This window comes from Drosophila melanogaster, chromosome X (assembly GCF_000001215.4).
Source record: "Drosophila melanogaster chromosome X".
Lineage (NCBI taxonomy): Eukaryota > Metazoa > Arthropoda > Insecta > Diptera > Drosophilidae > Drosophila > Drosophila melanogaster.
In genome coordinates this window covers 22,132,254-22,151,761 of record NC_004354.4, presented here as the reverse complement: position 1 = coordinate 22,151,761, position 19,508 = coordinate 22,132,254, and the positions used below count along the sequence as shown (strand labels likewise).

Here is a 19,508-nt window from a genome sequence, read left to right as displayed (position 1 = left end):
CCTCGCATAAACAATGCTGACGCGCCATAATATAGTTCAGCGCTCTGTGCTGAGACCGTTCGGCGGTGGAAATCCTACACTTCCCATTTCGAGTGTTGCGCTGCGCCGCAAGGAATGCTGAGTCGGCTTGCCGCTCATGTCTTGGTGGCGCGATGCATTGTCGCGTATGGTAAACTAAGCAAAGAATATTGTCTGTACTTTTAGTTCTTACAAAGCTGCTCAACAAACCACAGCTCCACTCTGGCACATAGCCGTAAAAATAACCTTGTTCTTAATTACACTACATTGCTACGCCACAAGGCTAGCAATATAACTAAGGGGGGGAAGTCAAGCCCTCCAACATAATCAACCTAAATTCAGTATTAAAAGAGGCGTACCTCTACCGAAGAAGGAAGACCCCCTTGACACCGAATAGGAGATCTCTATAACTGGCGCCCAACTTCACCAAGAACCACAGTCTAGTTGATAGGGTAGTTGGGTAGGGTTTGACAAGTTGTTTCCACGGCATCCCATCAAGTAGTCTCTGCCTAGCCTTCGTTGCATACGGACGTTCGCGATTGCCTAGTCTTTTTGTAGTGAAACATCAACTACTCTTCCAATCTTACAGTACACGAGTTACCACATCAGCAATTTCTACGCCAACTCCCCCACCCCTCAAAACCTCCACGGCTGAGCTGTTAGTTCGTCGCAGCATAGTGCAACATTGTGGGCGGAAACAGCTCAGCAAAATGTAAACAAAGACAGTCCCCAAATCTGCCGGGTCAGCAGATTCACAGACAATAAAACACTTCTCACTCTGTTAGTTTTTCATTTTTAAGCGAACTGCCAAACTGTACAGACAAATTTGTAATCAAATAAAGAGCATTTTCGAAATAAGCCCTTGTTAATAGAGAGCCAACATTTTTCTCCTCCAACACGCAGGTAGCTCCATCTGCATTATATTCTCTTGTAACTGCACGATCTCTCATCAGACCACACCCCTCTCCTGGCTGATCAGCAAGCCATGCCACTAAAGAAGCCTCTACGCTCCCGTATCCTAGCTCCTGGTACTCATGTCGAGACCTTCAAGGATCACCTGTCTGAACTAATCGACTTAAACATGGAAATTCAAGGGACAGAAGGTATTGACAACGCCATAAGCTTATTTATGGAAAAACTGAAAGAAGCAGCAGTACGTGCTGCTCCGAGTGCTCCACGCAATACGCAAGCCTTTGTGCAGTCACTCCTACCTCGTGCAATAGTTGACCTCCTTCGCCTCAAACGGAAAGTCAGAAAGGAATTTGCAAGAACAGGAGATGTCCGAATCCAGCAGATCTACAGAAGGTTATCAAATCGGCTCCATAAAGTGCTGACCCAAAGGAAACTGCAACAGATAGACAACCTATTGGAGAACATGGGCACCGATACCTCTTCACAATTCTCCTTGTGGAGAATCACGAAAAGGTTCAAGTTTCAGGCATCTCAGAAATCCGCTATAAGAAGCCCATCTGGCGGTTGGTGCCGCACATCACATGATAAAGCAGAAGTGTTTGCAAGCAGCTTGGAGCAAAGATTTAAGCCGCTCGCACTTGCCGATGCGAATCATTGCCGTCTGGTTGCGGAGTCTCTTGAAACGCCATTTCAAATGACACGGCCCGCGGATCCTGTCACTCTCGAAGAACTGAAACAACTTGTTTGTTAACTTGCTTGTTAAAAATATCAAATTGGAATATAAAAAAAAAACTGAAAAACAACTGAATCTAATGTGCATTTTAAATAATAAAATTATTATAACTACTGTAATTTAAAACATAAATTTATCAAAAAGAACAACATTGAGAAATAAATATTTCATAAAAATAATACGTAGTAGAAAATAAAAATTTATAAAATAAATAAAAATATGAAAAGTGTCTATTGCAAAAGTCATATCTTAAGGCACGAAGTGCGGACACAACCTCTCAACAATCATTGCCTAGTTAATTTCACACGTCGCACGCTGAATACTCTAATGACAAATATTTTAATATAAAGTCATTTTTGAATTTTTTTTCGTGATATAATGATTCGTCTATTACTATTTCTAAGCTTTGTTTAAATAATAATAACGTTAAGGCAATGCAAAACAAGTATTTTTCGCATGGTGCCAATTGATCAAAAATAATATAGATTTAAAGTCTAAGAACTTTTAAGGTGAAGGGAATATTTTGTCAAATGCATGAGCATACGTGTGCACACATACCATTCTGATTTTGAAAAAAAATATGTAGAGCGTAATGTAATCACAACTTGGAACCTTCCCAAGGCTATCCTAAACCAGAACTGTATCAATAGAGAAACTATAATAGAAGGCAATAACATTATAAAAGCATTCAATTGTTCTGTCCAATAAGAAGAAGTATTAATTACCAACTCATTTTAGACTATACTCAAGCTATCTATCTAAACAATAATGTATCAAAACTTGAACCACTAATACATTCAGACAAAAGAAATAATCGAACAACACAATCAGACGAATAATATCTTTCATATAATAACATTTACAACATTAATCATAGTAGTTATTATTGTAATATTGTACTTTATCAATAAATATAAGACTGTACCCCAAGTTAAAGTTAAAGTTAATTGTAAAATTTAAAAATCAAACCCTAAAAAATGAAAATATTATAAGTCCTAATATTGTATTGTACCCTAATCTAAACGCCTAAGGACAGGCCTTTTTCTTAAGGATGGGGAAGTAGCATATCCATTCTAAACCCACAACTCCTCAAGCACACACACTATTGTAAACAATAACACACACAATAATGTCTAAGTGCGAAATGTAATCAACGGTCGAGAGCCCTTCGATTAAGCTCATTGCTCATTTACGCAGAGCAAAGTGCAAAAGTCCGAAGTCCAAAATCCAGACTCTGTGGCGAGCCAACGTCCACGTCCCCTAAACATCCGATTTTTACGACTTTATTCTCTTAAACTTCGCTCTTAAGCTATCCCAATCTGCCTATATAAACCCAAACATGTCCCCATATAGTAGTTCAGTTCTGAGTACGTTATCAATAGCGATAACCCTGCTAAGCCCACTTCAACTTCGAAGTCCATTATCTTACCTAGTGATAATCCAGAGGCTCTAGCTCTTCCTTTATTGGAATTAAAAAGAAAACGTTTAATAATACATAAAAAACCACATTCTGATCTACTTAATTTAAGTATATTTGCAGTCTGGTTAATATTAGATGTTAGAGTCTAGCGGTAACTCAAGAAGTCTGTCAGCCAGAACCTTCATGGCTTTCTTGACTTCCTTGGCCTCCTTCGCCTTCTTCTTGAGGAACTCGAGATGGTTCTGGGAGTTGGTGACCTGCACGAAGTTCATGAGCTCGGCTAGACGGGCCCACTTGAAGCGCGGCAGGTACTCCATGCTCCACAGTGAGTAATAGAATGGGGAATTATTGCGCGTGGATATCTGCTTATTGTTCAGCAGTAGAACGAGCTGTTTGGCCACATGTTTCGACTTGAATTCCACCCAACCCTCGGCGAAGAGGATATTATGATGCTTACCTAAAGTAATTGAGATTAAAGTATATACTGGGTAATCAGTGGGTCTTATATGTATGCCACTTGGTCCACTCACTTGACTGCGACCGCAGGAAAGCTCTGCCGATGCCGCCGTACTCGCCCAAGATTTCCCGCAGGCGGGTCAAGGTCATGTGCTTGGGTATGTTGGATATGTAGATGATGCCCTTCTTGATTTTCTTCGCGGGATCCGAGGAACTGCAGGCGGCTTTGAAGCTGGCCAGCTCCATTTCATCGCCTTCATCCGAGGGATTTGCCTCCCCATTCGCAGACTCACCATCCTCTGGCTGTGGTTTATCCGAGGTCTCAATCTCCTCCACTTCCATGCGAGTGGGCTTGCGTTTTGGCTTTGATTTCCTTTTTATTTCCTTCATTGTAGTTTACGTTCTCGTGGGTCAAATAAATTTTGTAGTGCACGCTATAGGGATGACAGTTGACAGGTGATGTCTGTCTACGTTTTTATCGAAGAGCTATCGATATGTTGCCATGTTGCCATTTAATTAGGAAGCATAACGCTTAAAAGCACTTTGTAATAGATCATTTGATTTATTCAGTTATATTTTAATAAAGAAATCGTGCGTTACAAGAATCTTAACCATTTTTTTTTGACAATAACATCAATTGACCACGGAGTAAACTATTTTTTGCCTTAGTAAATGAGATCAGATATGATATAAAAAAGCTATTTACTTTTCATTTCGGCCACACAAAATTTTCCCGTTTACAAATCGAAAAATTCTTACAATTTCGAAATCGAGAACACCCATTTTTCGATTTCAATTCGCAATTGTAAAATTCTTACGAATCGAGTAATCGAGTACCGCAGTACCGGAGCATGCCCGAATATTTTTTAAAATGGTATAAAAAGATTCGCTTGGATGTTAATTAGTTATTATTTAATTTTGGTGCTGTAAATAAGTGTTAGCAACCCCTAATTAAATTTAGGACGCTTGGGCGGAATTTGTTAAAATTTATGTATGTTGTACCTCGTTCTTCTTGGGTCAAAAATCCAGACAGCAGCATTCTTTGCGTGTTTCCTGCTTGCCCTTTATCATTGTCCTGCTAGCGTTTTCCTTCCTTTTTGCCCATTTCCTTCGTGCCTTGCCACATTCAATTGGATATAATAAATACCAAAATGCGATAAAGTATAAGAAATAGCGGACTAAAGAAATTAAAGATGCAAAGCAATGAAAAGCTCTCAGAACATAGATTGCAATCTATGCTCTTGTTTATAGTTCGTATCCAATACTGTCAGAACTTTGGAATTTTAACTAAAAACCTTGTCAATGAATTTTCTAGATTCTGGCATACTTCAGTGCTTCGTTCGTATATATTTTATCAAAATGTACTTAAAAGTGTTTCGATAAGGCTTCGTCATCATGTTCACAAAATTCAAGTTGCTAAAACTAGAGGTTGCTAGATGTTCGTCATCTCTGGCTTAGAATATATGTATAAGTTAACAAACAATCAAGGTCATATTCCCTTAGCAACTAAGTAGCCTCGCATAAACAATGCTGACGCGCCATAATAGAGTTCAGCGCTCTGTGCTGAGACCGTTCGGCGGTGGAAATCCGACACTTCCCATTTCGAGTGTTGCGCTGCGCCTCAAGAAATGCTGAGTCGGCTTGCCGCTCATGTCTTGGTGGCGCGATGCATTGTCGCGTATGGTAAACTAAGCAAAGAATATTGTCTGTACTTTTAGTTCTTACAAAGCTGCTCAACAAACCACAGCTCCACTCTGGCACATAGCCGTAAAAATAACCTTGTTCTTAATTACACTACATTGCTACGCCACAAGGCTAGCAATATAACTAAGGGGGGGAAGTCAAGCCCTCCAACATAATCAACCTAAATTCAGTATTAAAAGAGGCGTACCTCTACCGAAGAAGGAAGACCCCCTTGACACCGAATAGGAGATCTCTATAACTGGCGCCCAACTTCACCAAGAACCACAGTCTAGTTGATAGGGTAGTTGGGTAGGGTTTGACAAGTTGTTTCCACGGCATCCCATCAAGTAGTCTCTGCCTAGCCTTCGTTGCATACGGACGTTCGCGATTGCCTAGTCTTTTTGTAGTGAAACATCAACTACTCTTCCAATCTTACAGTACACGAGTTACCACATCAGCAATTTCTACGCCAACTCCCCCACCCCTCAAAACCTCCACGGCTGAGCTGTTAGTTCGTCGCAGCATAGTGCAACATTGTGGGCGGAAACAGCTCAGCAAAATGTAAACAAAGACAGTCCCCAAATCTGCCGGGTCAGCAGATTCGCAGACAATAAAACACTTCTCACTCTGTTAGTTTTTCATTTTTAAGCGAACTGTCAAACTGTACAGACAAATTTGTAATCAAATAAAGAGCATTTTCGAAATAAACCCTTGTTAATAGAGAGCCAACATTTTTCTCCTCCAACACGCAGGTAGCTCCATCTGCATTATATTCTCTTGTAACTGCACGATCTCTCATCTCTCCTTCGCCTCAAACGGAAAGTCAGAAAGGAATTTGCAAGAACAGGAGATGTCCGAATCCAGCAGATCTACAGAAGGTTATCAAATCGGCTCCATAAAGTGCTGACCCAAAGGAAACTGCAACAGATAGACAACCTATTGGAGAACATGGGCACCGATACCTCTTCACAATTCTCCTTGTGGAGAATCACGAAAAGGTTCAAGTTTCAGGCATCTCAGAAATCCGCTATAAGAAGCCCATCTGGCGGATGTGCGGCACCACATGATAAAGCAGAAGTGTTTGCAAGCAGCTTGGAGCAAAGATTTAAGCCGCTCGCACTTGCCGATGCGAATCATTGCCGTCTGGTTGCGGAGTCTCTTGAAACGCCATTTCAAATGACACGGCCCGCGGATCCTGTCACTCTCGAAGAACTGAAACAACTTGTTTGTTAACTTGCTTGTTAAAAATATTAAATTGGAATATAAAAAAAAACTGAAAAACATCTGAATCTAATGTGCATTTTAAATAATAAAATTATTATAACTACTGTAATTTAAAACATAAATTTATCAAAAAGAACAACATTGAGAAATAAATATTTCATAAAAATATGAAAAGTGTCTATTGCAAAAGTCATATCTTAAGGCACGAAGTGCGGACACAACCTCTCAACAATCATTGCCTAGTTAATTTCACACGTCGCACGCTGAATACTCTAATGACAAATATTTTAATATAAAGTCATTTTTGAATTTTTTTTCGTGATATAATGATTCGTCTATTACTATTTCTAAGCTTTGTTTAAATAATAATAACGTTAAGGCAATGCAAAACAAGTATTTTTCGCATGGTGCCAATTGATCAAAAATAATATAGATTTAAAGTCTAAGAACTTTTAAGGTGAAGGGAATATTTTGTCAAATGCATGAGCATACGTGTGCACACATACCATTCTGATTTTGAAAAAAAATATGTAGAGCCTAATGTAATCACAACTTGGAACCTTCCCAAGGCTATCCTAAACCAGAACTGTATCAATAGAGAAACTATAATAGAAGGCAATAACATTATAAAAGCATTCAATTGTTCTGTCCAATAAGAAGAAGTATTAATTACCAACTCATTTTAGACTATACTCAAGCTATCTATCTAAACAATAATGTATCAAAACTTGAACCACTAATACATTCAGACAAAAGAAATAATCGAACAACACAATCAGACGAATAATATCTTTCATATAATAACATTTACAACATTAATCATAGTAGTTATTATTGTAATATTGTACTTTATCAATAAATATAAGACTGTACCCCAAGTTAAAGTTAAAGTTAATTGTAAAATTTAAAAATCAAACCCTAAAAAATGAAAATATTATAAGTCCTAATATTGTATTGTACCCTAATCTAAACGCCTGAGGACAGGCCTTTTTCTTAAGGATGGGGAAGTAGCATATCCATTCTAAACCCACAACTCCTCAAGCACACACACTATTGTAAACAATAACACACACAATAATGTCTAAGTGCGAAATGTAATCAACGGTCGAGAGCCCGTCGATTAAGCTCATTGCTCATTTACGCAGAGCAAAGTGCAAAAGTCCGAAGTCCAAAATCCAGACTCTGTGGCGAGCCAACGTCCACGTCCCCTAAACATCCGATTTTTACGACTTTATTCTCTTAAACTTCGCTCTTAAGCTATCCCAATCTGCCTATATAAACCCAAACATGTCCCCATATAGTAGTTCAGTTCTGAGTACGTTATCAATCGCGATAACCCTGCTAAGCCCACTTCAACTTCGAAGTCCATTATCTAACCTAGTGATAATCCAAAGGCTCTAGCTCTTCCTTTATTGGAATTAAAAAGAAAACGTTTAATAATACATAAAAAAACACATTCTGATCTACTTAATTTAAGTATATTTGCAGTCTGGTTAATATTAGATGTTAGAGTCTAGCGGTAACTCAAGAAGTCTGTCAGCCAGAACCTTCATGGCTTTCTTGACTTCCTTGGCCTCCTTCGCCTTCTTCTTGAGGAACTCGAGATGGTTCTGGGAGTTGGTGACCTGCACGAAGTTCATGAGCTCGGCTAGACGGGCCCACTTGAAGCGCGGCAGGTACTCCATGCTCCACAGTGAGTAATAGAATGGGGAATTATTGCGCGTGGATATCTGCTTATTGTTCAGCAGTAGAACGAGCTGTTTGGCCACATGTTTCGACTTGAATTCCACCCAACCCTCGGCGAAGAGGATATTATGATGCTTACCTAAAGTAATTGAGATTAAGGTATATACTGGGTAATCAGTGGGTCTTATATGTATGCCACTTGGTCCACTCACTTGACTGCGACCGCAGGAAAGCTCTGCCGATGCCGCCGTACTCGCCCAAGATTTCCCGCAGGCGGGTCAAGGTCATGTGCTTGGGTATGTTGGATATGTAGATGATGCCCTTCTTGATTTTCTTCGCGGGATCCGAGGAACTGCAGGCGGCTTTGAAGCTGGCCAGCTCCATTTCATCGCCTTCATCCGAGGGATTTGCCTCCCCATTCGCAGACTCACCATCCTCTGGCTGTGGTTTATCCGAGGTCTCAATCTCCTCCACTTCCATGCGAGTGGGCTTGCGTTTTGGCTTTGATTTCCTTTTTATTTCCTTCATTGTAGTTTACGTTCTCGTGGGTCAAATAAATTTTGTAGTGCACGCTATAGGGATGACAGTTGACAGGTGATGTCTGTCTACGTTTTTATCGAAGAGCTATCGATATGTTGCTGCCTTTTAATTAGGAAGCATAACGCTTAAAAGCACTTTGTAATAGATCATTTGATTTATTCAGTTCTATTTTAATAAAGAAATCGTGCGTTACAAGAATCCTAACCATTTTTTTTGACAATAACATCAATTGACCACGGAGTAAACTATTTTTTGCCTTAGTAAATGAGATCAGATATGATATAAAAAAGCTATTTACTTTTCATTTCGGCCACACAAAATTTTCCCGTTTACAAATCGAAAAATTCTTACAATTTTGAAATCGGGAACACCCATTTTTCGATTTCAATTCGCAATTGTAAAATTCTTACGAATCGAGTAATCGAGTACCGCAGTACCGGAGCATGCCCGAATATTTTTTAAAATGGTATTAAAAGAGGCGCTTGAATGTTAATTAGTTATTATTTAATTTTGGTGCTGTAAATAAGTGTTAGCAACCCCTAATTAAATTTAGGACGCTTGGGCGGAATTTGTTAAAATTTATGTATGTTGTACCTCGTTCTTCTTGGGTCAAAAATCCAGACAGCAGCATTCTTTGCGTGTTTCCTGCTTGCCCTTTATCATTGTCCTGCTAGCGTTTTCCTTCCTTTTTGCCCATTTCCTTCGTGCGTTGACACATTCAATTGGATATAATAAATACCAAAATGCGATAAAGTATAAGAAATAGCGGACTAAAGAAATTAAAGATGCAAAGCAATGAAAAGCTCTCAGAACATAGATTGCAATCTATGCTCTTGTTTATAGTTCGTATCCAATACTGTCAGAACTTTGGAATTTTAACTAAAAAGCTTGTCAATGAATTTTCTAGATTCTGGCATACTCCAGTGCTTCGTTCGTATATATTTTATCAAAATGTACTTAAAAGTGTTTCGATAAGGCTTCGTCATCATGTTCACAAAATTCAAGTTGCTAAAACTAGATGTTGCTAGATGTTCGTCATCTCTGGCTTAGAATATATGTATAAGTTAACAAACAATCAAGGTCATATTCCCTTAGCAACTAAGTAGCCTCGCATAAACAATGCTGACGCGCCATAATAGAGTTCAGCGCTCTGTGCTGAGACCGTTCGGCGGTGGAAATCCGACACTTCCCATTTCGAGTGTTGCGCTGCGCCGCAAGAAATGCTGAGTCGGCTTGCCGCTCATGTCTTGGTGGCGCGATGCATTGTCGCGTATGGTAAACTAAGCAAAGAATATTGTCTGTACTTTTAGTTCTTACAAAGCTGCTCAACAAACCACAGCTCCACTCTGGCACATAGCCGTAAAAATAACCTTGTTCTTAATTACACTACATTGCTACGCCACAAGGCTAGCAATATAACTAAGGGGGGGAAGTCAAGCCCTCCAACATAATCAACCTAAATTCAGTATTAAAAGAGGCGTACCTCTACCGAAGAAGGAAGACCCCCTTGACACCGAATAGGAGATCTCTATAACTGGCGCCCAACTTCACCAAGAACCACAGTCTAGTTGATAGGGTAGTTGGGTAGGGTTTGACAAGTTGTTTCCACGGCATCCCATCAAGTAGTCTCTGCCTAGCCTTCGTTGCATACGGACGTTCGCGATTGCCTAGTCTTTTTGTAGTGAAACATCAACTACTCTTCCAATCTTACAGTACACGAGTTACCACATCAGCAATTTCAACGCCAACTCCCCCACCCCTCAAAACCTCCACGGCTGAGCTGTTAGTTCGTCGCAGCATAGTGCAACATTGTGGGCGGAAACAGCTCAGCAAAATGTAAACAAAGACAGTCCCCAAATCTGCCGGGTCAGCAGATTCACAGAAAATAAAACACTTCTCACTCTGTTAGTTTTTCATTTTTAAGCGAACTGTCAAACTGTACAGACAAATTTGTAATCATATAAAGAGCATTTTCGAAATAAACCCTTGTTAATAGAGACCCAACATTTTTCTCCTCCAACACGCAGGTAGCTCCATCTGCATTATATTCTCTTGTAACTGCACGATCTCTCATCAGACCACACCCCTCTCCTGGCTGATCAGCAAGCCATGCCACTAAAGAAGCCTCTACGCTCCCGTTTCCTAGCTCCTGGTACTCATGTCGAGACCTTCAAGGATCACCTGTCTGAACTAATCGACTTAAACATGGAAATTCAAGGGACAGAAGGTATTGACAACGCCATAAGCTTATTTATGGAAAAACTGAAAGAAGCAGCAGTACGTGCAAGCCTTTGTGCAGTCACTCCTACCTCGTGCAATAGTTGACCTCCTTCGCCTCAAACGGAAAGTCAGAAAGGAATTTGCAAGAACAGGAGATGTCCGAATCCAGCAGATCTACAGAAGGTTATCAAATCGGCTCCATAAAGTGCTGACCCAAAGGAAACTGCAACAGATAGACAACCTATTGGAGAACATGGGCACCGATACCTCTTCACAATTCTCCTTGTGGAGAATCACGAAAAGGTTCAAGTTTCAGGCATCTCAGAAATCCGCTATAAGAAGCCCATCTGGCGGTTGGTGCCGCACATCACATGATAAAGCAGAAGTGTTTGCAAGCAGCTTGGAGCAAAGATTTAAGCCGCTCGCACTTGCCGATGCGGATCATTGCCGTCTGGTTGCGGAGTCTCTTGAAACGCCATTTCAAATGACACGGCCCGCGGATCCTGTCACTCTCGAAGAACTGAAACAACTTGTTTCCTTGTTGAAATCAAAAAAAGTCCCGGGTTATGACCTTCTCGACAACAGAACGATAAAAATCCTACCAGGCCAAGCTCTGCGATTTCTGGTACTCATTTTTAATGAGTTTTACTCGAGGGTTATTTCCCAAAAGTCTGGAATGCAAACATAATCCTGATACTGAAACCAAGGAAAAAGCCAACAGAGGTAGACTCGTATAGACCAATCAGCCTCCTCCCTTCCCTTGGTAAAATTATGGAAAGAATAATTCTCAACAGGATGCGTGACGTTGAGCCTGTAGAATTGGCGATACCTGATTTCCAATTCGGATTCCGGACTCAACATGGAACAGCCGAGCAACTCCAGCAGCTTTTCTGGACATTCAACAAGCCTTTGACGGAGTGTGGCATCCTGGACTTCTACATAAAGCAAAGAAAATTCTAACTTCCCAGCTATTTCAGCTTGTGAAGAGCTTTTTGCTAGGACGTACTTTCTGATGGATGCACTTCGTCTATTAAAGCCGTCGAAGCTGGAGTAGCTCAAGGAAGTGTGCTAGGCCCTACTCTACACTCCATCTTCTCCGCGGACATGCCCACCCAGACGGCAGTCACTGGATTAGATCGTAAAGATGTGCTGATTGCAACATATGCTAACGACACAGCGGTACTGACAAAGGGCAACAGCATTATCGAGGCCTCAGACGCACTGCAAGAGTACTTGGACGCATTCCAGAGTTGGGCGGAGTTGTGGAACATCTGCATCAATGCCGACAAATGTGCAAACGTCACCTTCACAAAGCTCATAGGTAATTGCCATTCTGTCTCACTTAAAGGAAGAGTGCTTGACCACAAATCATCATACAAATATCTTGGAGTGATTTTAGATAGAAGCTTAACCTTCGGAAAGCATATCACGGCGATACAACAGTCCTTTAAAAATAAGGTTTCTAAAATGTCCTGATTAAGTGCTGCTCGCAACAAGCTTTCCCTCGCCAACAAGGTTAAAATCTACAAGAGCATATTAACTCCTGGTCTATTCTATGCCATACAGGTGTACGGAATCGCTGCCAAAACGCACCTGAAGAAAATTTGGGTTCTTCAGGAAAAAACTCTGAGGAAGATTACAGGCGCTCCTTGGTATATGAGGACCAGAGATATCGAAAGCGATCTGAATGTGACAAAAATTGGAGACAGGATTCAGGAAATAGCAAAAAAAAATACAATAACAGAGTAGAATATCATCCTAATAGTCAGGCTAGCTAGACGACTAAGTATCGCAGCCCAAAGTCATCGGACAAGTTCGAGAAGAAGATTAAAACGCCACCACCCTCAAGACCTGACTGACCGGAACATGACATAAATCCTACTTAATTCAAACCTTCTAAATATTACTGCCTAAACATTGCATTTCCTTTATACTCTTAATCATATAATTTTTGTAAATAATAAGAATCGTTAAAATTGATACCGATTAGATTAAGTTGTCCAAGAAGGGTAATAGTACGTTAGTCAATTAAATAAAATAATTTCGTTAATACAAAAAAAAAAAAATCCTTGACATATGGAGCGCTTTTATTTTATATGTATGTGCCACCGCGTTAATGCCCGATATATTCGCTATGGCTCATCCTATCCATGTCCAAAACCAACATCATCATCCTTATCTCTATCGTCATTAAACGGGACTCGTCATTATTGCCATAAAACTTTCATTTGGTTCTTGTTCTTGCTCTTGTTTGGTTCCTGGCGCACCTTTTGCCACTGCCGCTTGCCGTTTGGATGTTTTATCTCCATCTTGGTCTTTCCTATAGCTGACACCTCTCTCTCTCTGCCGCTCACGTTACTGAGCTAGCGGACAACCTAGCCAGGAAAGGGCAGAGAACCCTCTAATTGGGCCCAAACCTTTCTGGTGTGTTGGTCACCGCAGAGTACGGGGCTTACTGAAGTTACTAGACGAAGAAAAACGTCTGTCCTTCTGGGAACACCTACCACGACTAAGGCAGTCTAAGATTCTCCTCCGTGAATATAACCATAAAAGGTTCAAGACCTTAATGACACACAGGAAAAACACTGTGCGCATTTTGACTGGCCTTCTTACGGGGCATTGCCGGCTTCACAGCCATTTGCACAAAATGGGCATTGCAGACAGTGAACTCTGTCGCTTCTGCTGCATGGAGGAGGAGAGCTCTGCACATATTATATGTGATTGCATGGCGCTTTCTGGCGCTGGGCATGTATGGAAAACACGGAAAACAATTGCAGCCCTGAACCCCAATAAAATTCAGGCATTTATACAAGGGGTAGTACAATAGATCCGACTGGGTCGCAGTATACCTACAAACCTACAACTTAATAATAATAAATAAAAGGTGACCGGCAACGACGTTCCACAAGCAATAAAAAACTTTATGAGTGCTGATTTAAGGGGCATTATTGTGGGAAATGTGAAGAAATCTGGATACAAGGTACCGTCGCCGATAAAAAGTGTGCTATACTGGTAATTACCGCTGGCCGAGATTTAATGGCTTGTGCCATTAGAATTTGCAACATTGAACATGCAACATTGAAATTGATGTACGTCGTGGAAGACGCGAAGGCATTATTTAAGGCCCAATGCGGTGAACGTAAGGAAAGAGGAGAACGTGGCTTTGAGAGGCGCAATGAAGCCGATATTAACAACAATAACGATATCGTCGAAGACGTCCAGAGGAGGCGAGAATTTTACATTCCGCCCGAGCCGTCTAACGATGAAACAGAGATCTTCAGCAGTGGGATCGCTTCCGGCAATAATTTCTTTAGGGCATACATATGTTATGTATAGCTTGACCACTTGAGCTGCTAAGTGCATGCTCAGCATTCTCACGCTCCGCGATCGGCTTATGTATAAGCGTTAGATCGTATTTCAAGAGCTGGAGTGTTCATAAAAGTGTTGGTGGTCTTTTGATATTATTTATGTTCATTATAATTTATGTGACAAAGTGTCACAATGTATATACTTTACTTGCATATTAACTCTACTCTAAATATTGAGGGTAGATACACTACACCTCCCTTTTTAAAGAAATGACGTAATATATGTAGTCATTTAAAAAAATTTTTTTTTTTATTTTATATTTTTGCTATTTTTGTTTTTTGTGTTGTTTTTTTTGTTTTTTTTTTTTTTTTTGTATTATAATATACATATAATTTTGCTTTTTTCTGTTTTTGGTGTATATAAAATTGTACTTTGAATTGTTATTTATTTATATGTATTGTGTAGATTTAAAAATATTGTGTCTCTTTGTAAATTCGTAAATTCATGAAATTTTTGTATTTTTTAATTTTTGTACATTAATGTCATCATTACCATATTCTGTTGATGTGGTTGATCAGACCAATCGGTTGCATGATGATGATAAGAATAATTTGTGTGTTTTCTTTTGAATAAATTTGAGAGTTTAAATGTTTCGTATTTATTTGTTATTTAATGAAAAATTACGTTATTCGTTAAAAGTTTTTAATCTATCCTTATGAACCTTTTGAGTTTTGTTTTTATCGTCTTTTATTATTATATTGTTCGGTTCTTCTTTTCCTACTACTATATATGGTCCTAAATATCTATTGTCTAGTTTATGTCCTGTTTCATTTCTTAAAAGAACTTTATCGTTAATTATTATTTCCTTATCTAGTACTTTTCTATCGTAGTATTCCTTATTTTTACGTTTATGGTTTTCTAACATTATTCTGGCTCTTTTGTATCCCATTTCTAATCTGTATCTAGATTCTATTGCGTAATTATCTATGTTGTATATAGGGTCTATGTTATTTTTAATGCTTAATTCTTTAGGTAAATTAGGTGTTTTACTGTATACTAATTCATATGGACAATAGTTATGTGCCATTGATGGTGTAGTATTGAAACAATATACGAAATAGTTAAGCCATACGTCCCAATCAGTTTTATCGACTGATATGTATGAACGTAAATATTCATTTAGTGTTCTGTGGCTTCTCTCTACCGTACCAAGTGTTTGATGGTGGTGAGCTGTTGATGTAAGATTGTTTATTTTCAAATACTTACAAAGTTCGATCATGATTGTGTTTCTATATTCTGTTCCCATATCGGTGATGAATCGGTGATATCGGGCCGTATTTGAGAATGAATGATTCGAGTATAGCCTTGGCTACTGTACTAGCACTTTTGTTTGCTATGGGGATAGCGACAAGGTATTTGGTCAGATCACATATTAAAGTAATTATGTATTCATGACCATTGTCTGATTTGGGTAATGGTCCAACTGTGTCAATAATGACTTTGTCAAATGCTTTAATTGGTATGTCTGTAGTTGTTAAAGGGGTCTTTATGTGCTTTGTTGTTTTTGCTTTCTGACATTCTGGACATTTACGTATGTACTGAGATATGAAATTTATCATCCGTTTCCAATAGTAATGTCTTTTGATTTTCGCTAGCGTTCTTGAAATGCCAGTATGACCTCCTTGAATAGGATCATTGTGAAATGTAGACAGTATTGCTTCTTTTTCAATATCATCAGATATTGTGGTCACCAGCTTGAGTAGCGCTACTCTTATTTGTTTTAAAAATTCATTGCCCATATTTTTGAAAGTTTCAGTTGAAATTAATTCAAAGATCTTTCCGCTCGGTGCCATTTTGAGTTGGCTGATACTAAGTCGAGAAGAACTGACCTAAGTCGAGAGTTTCATTAGTATATAGGTCGCTAATCTCAATTCTTGCAATAATTTTCCTACCATGTTTAAAGAAACATAATGTGTCAGTTATATGCAAGGTCACTATTTTTCGTACATCGTCATTATTGATGACTTCATATACGTTGGGCTTAGAAGCATTTTCAAGTATTTGCCTTGGCAAAATTTCTTGTTCTTTTTCATTTACTGCGCAGTTGTTTTGTCTACTCTGTTGCCTTGTAGTGACTTTCAAGACTTGTTTTTGCATATTTTTTAATTCATCGATGGTTATTCTTGATAACGCATCGGCTACATGATTATCTTTTCCTTTAAGGTATTCTACTGTGAACTCATATTCTTCTAAATCAAGTCTCATTCTAGTGAGTTTGGAAGTAGGATTTCTCATTGAGAGGAGGTATGTTAAAGGCCTATGATCTGTTTTTACAACGAAATGTTTGCCATATATGTATGGTCTGAAGTAGTTAATTGCCCAGTGTATTGCCGCTAATTCTTGCTCTGTAGTGTTTTTGTTACTTTTTCCCTTAGTGAAGCTGCGAGAGGCATATGCTACTGGTAGTTGCATCTCATCGTATGTTTGTGTTAATACTGCCCCGCAAGCTTGTTTACTTGCATCTGTTATTATGCAAAATTCTTTGCTTAAATCTGGGTATTGTAATAACGTGGGTTGTATTAATGATTGTTTGAGATATGTGAATGCATTTTGGCATTCTGAAGTCCACTCGAATTTTACATTCTTTTTACATAACCTTGTTATGTGACGAGAGTAGTCAGAAAAATTGTTTGATGAAACGTCTATAATATTTGCAAAATGCAATGAATCTTCTTGCGCTGTCTGCGTCCGTAGGGACGGGGTATTTGTGAAGTTATTGACATCATCATCTTATCATCTGGCAAAATACCACGATCAGTACACTTATGACCTAGAAAAGTCACTTCATGCATGAAGAATGAACATTTGTCTGGGTGTAGTTTTGGGTTATTTTTTTGCCTACATAGGTGAAAGACGTTAGTCAAATTTTTGATCATATGATTTTCGGAACAACCGATGACTATTAAGTCATCCATATACAGGAATGCCTGTGAAGGTTCTAATCCAGAAAATGCCATTGTCATCATTCTTTAGAATGAATTGGGCGCAATTTTTAAACCATAGGGTAATCGCGTGAAGCGATAGGAGCCGTTGCTCGTTGAAAATGACGTTGCGTTTCTTGAGTTTTCATCTAGTTCTATTTGGTGGAATCCTGACATTAAGTCTAGGCACGAGAAGTTTCTTGCTCGTCCTAATGGTCAAGAATATCGTCTATTCTTGGAAGTGGAAATTTGTCTGATAAGAGCTTTTTATTAATTTGTCTATAATCGATTACCAGTCGCCATCGTTTTGTTGCGGAACCTGGTAATGATTTCTTCGGTACTAGTAGCAATGGGCTGTTGTATTCAGATACGGCTGACTCTACTATTTTATCATCAATTAATTTGTTAACTTGTCTGTGTATTTCTTCTTTCTGTGATTCTGGTATTCTATAATTTTTGATGTGTATCGGTTCATCATCTTTCAATCTTAATTTTTGTTTGTAAAAATTATTGGTACTTATAGATTCGGTTTCAAGTCCGAATATGTCTGTGTAATTTGTGCATAATTTATTTAGTTGTTTTTTAAACAATGCTGGGAAATTTTTGTTTAATTTTTGTAAAATATGTTCATTTCTTTCGTTATCTATTGTTTTTACTATTTCATATTTGTTAAGACTTTCAAATTGTATCTTATCAATATTTATTATTTGGTTTCTTCTTTTTATACGAATTACTGTGTTTTTACTAGTCGTTATTGTATTTGCAATAAAGATGCCTGTGTCTATTTCTTGATTAGGAATGAGGATCTGTTCATCGGATGTATCTAATTTAATTAGTCGGATCGGGCTGGTAATAACGTTGAGTTATTGCCTATTGTATGTGTTATTGGTACGTATATTGGACAAGTGATATTGTTTGGTCGCAAAATTAACCAGTCTTCTTCTGTATTAAAATCTAATTTGCAATTGTATTTCTTTATAAAGTCTATTCCGATGATTCCATCGGTGGGTATTGGGAAATTAGAATTAACTATGTGGAAATTATGTGGAATTATGTAATTATTTGTGGCTAGACCTAGAGAGGTTGTTGAACCTTCTCCAACTCCAAAAATGTTTGTTATTGTTTTTTTTTTTTTTTGTTTTTTTTTTTCGCTGACGTGTGAAGACGTGTTTTCATTGAGCTCCGTATAAAATCGGTCGTTTTTAGTGAAGTGAATGGTTATTAACATAACACAAACAAATAAATCGAAAGCGAACGAGACGCTCTGTGCGATGCACCATCGCTCGAATACATATTCTGTGTATTCTGTATTCTGAAATAGTATAAGCACGTAGTTTTATAGCTTAAAAAAAAAAAAAAAAAAAAAAAAAAACCACTATGAGCCAGAACGACACTTGCGTTCAGCGACAACGCGAGCAAGACGATCGCCGGCTCTCATTGCAACGAAACAACGCGTACTTCTCTTACGTCTCCGCGACTTCTGCAGACAGCGAGCGGTCAATCACCCATAACCCGACAAGTATACCATTGCCAACAACTCAAGAAAGAGCGCGTTCTTGCTCTCCCTCACTACTGTCACAAAACCCCCAATCTCCAAACACTTGCGAAATTTCTTTACGCTTACCTACGGTGACTAGTACTGTGACAACAACAACCACTGCAACTGCAATCACAACAACAACTGGAACGGTATCGACGCAAGCATTTGCTCCTACTGAGCCAGCGATCAAAACAAAAACACAATTTAACGGTTCTGCTGCGCTATCAGCAAGCCAAAACGTAAACAAGAACGCCACCATACAGACTGGAATGGATCGCTACTTAACAATAAAAAGGAAACTTAGCCCTCAAAATTACAAAAGTCAACAAACAGAAAACAAATCAAAAATTACACGCGACAATGCTAACATGCTCACTAACAAAACGCCAGAAAGAACCAACAGATTTGAGCTGCTGGCAAATTCTACTGATGAAAGTATACAACCGGCAAAGTCACCTAAGAAGGTCAAGCCTCCTCCAATATACATTTGCGAAAAAAGCTCAAGTGCATTAGTGAACAAAATAGCCACACTTATAGGAGAAAACTCATTTTACGTAATACCCTTAAGAAAAGGGAACGTAAATGAAACAAAGGTTCAAACTGAAACCGAGGATAGCCATCGTCTACTAACCAAATTCTTGGATGAAGCAGGAAAAAAAACTTTTATACATACCAACTAAAAAGCGCAAGGGGCCTACAGGTTGTTCTCAAAGGGATTGAGGCAACTGTTTCGACCACTGAAATCGTAGAAGCGCTCAAAGAAAAGAACTTTAATGCAAAAATGGT

At 38.9% G+C, this 19,508-nt stretch overlaps 2 protein-coding genes across 2 annotated transcripts; both read right to left on the bottom strand.

Annotated features, from left to right (window-relative positions):
- Positions 1-3,097: 3,097 nt before the first annotated feature.
- CG46504 (uncharacterized protein) lies at positions 3,098-3,973 on the bottom strand. Its single transcript, NM_001414115.1, has 2 exons — positions 3,614-3,973; positions 3,098-3,540 (listed from the first exon to the last, which is right to left on the bottom strand). Exons 1-2 carry the CDS (start codon positions 3,927-3,929, stop codon positions 3,215-3,217), a joined length of 642 nt encoding a protein of 213 aa, NP_001401063.1. The 5' UTR covers positions 3,930-3,973; the 3' UTR covers positions 3,098-3,214.
- A 3,855-nt stretch (positions 3,974-7,828) lies between these two features.
- On the bottom strand, positions 7,829-8,704 carry CG40813 (uncharacterized protein). The gene is made up of 2 exons (NM_001110601.3): positions 8,345-8,704; positions 7,829-8,271 (listed from the first exon to the last, which is right to left on the bottom strand). The coding sequence occupies exons 1-2, from the start codon at positions 8,658-8,660 to the stop codon at positions 7,946-7,948; spliced, it is 642 nt and encodes a 213-aa protein (NP_001104071.2). The 5' UTR covers positions 8,661-8,704; the 3' UTR covers positions 7,829-7,945.
- Between the last annotated feature and the right edge of the window lie 10,804 nt (positions 8,705-19,508).

Excerpts from the sequence above, each read along its gene's own strand:
- CG46504 (NM_001414115.1), bottom strand. The coding sequence starts at position 3,929 with ATGAAGGAAATAAAAAGGAAATCAAAGCCAAAACGCAAGCCCACTCGC. Across the intron at positions 3,541-3,613 it reads TTTCCTGCGGTCGCAGTCAA|GTAAGCATCATAATATCCTC; the intron begins GTGAGTGGACCA and ends CAATTACTTTAG.
- CG40813 (NM_001110601.3), bottom strand. The coding sequence starts at position 8,660 with ATGAAGGAAATAAAAAGGAAATCAAAGCCAAAACGCAAGCCCACTCGC. Across the intron at positions 8,272-8,344 it reads TTTCCTGCGGTCGCAGTCAA|GTAAGCATCATAATATCCTC; the intron begins GTGAGTGGACCA and ends CAATTACTTTAG.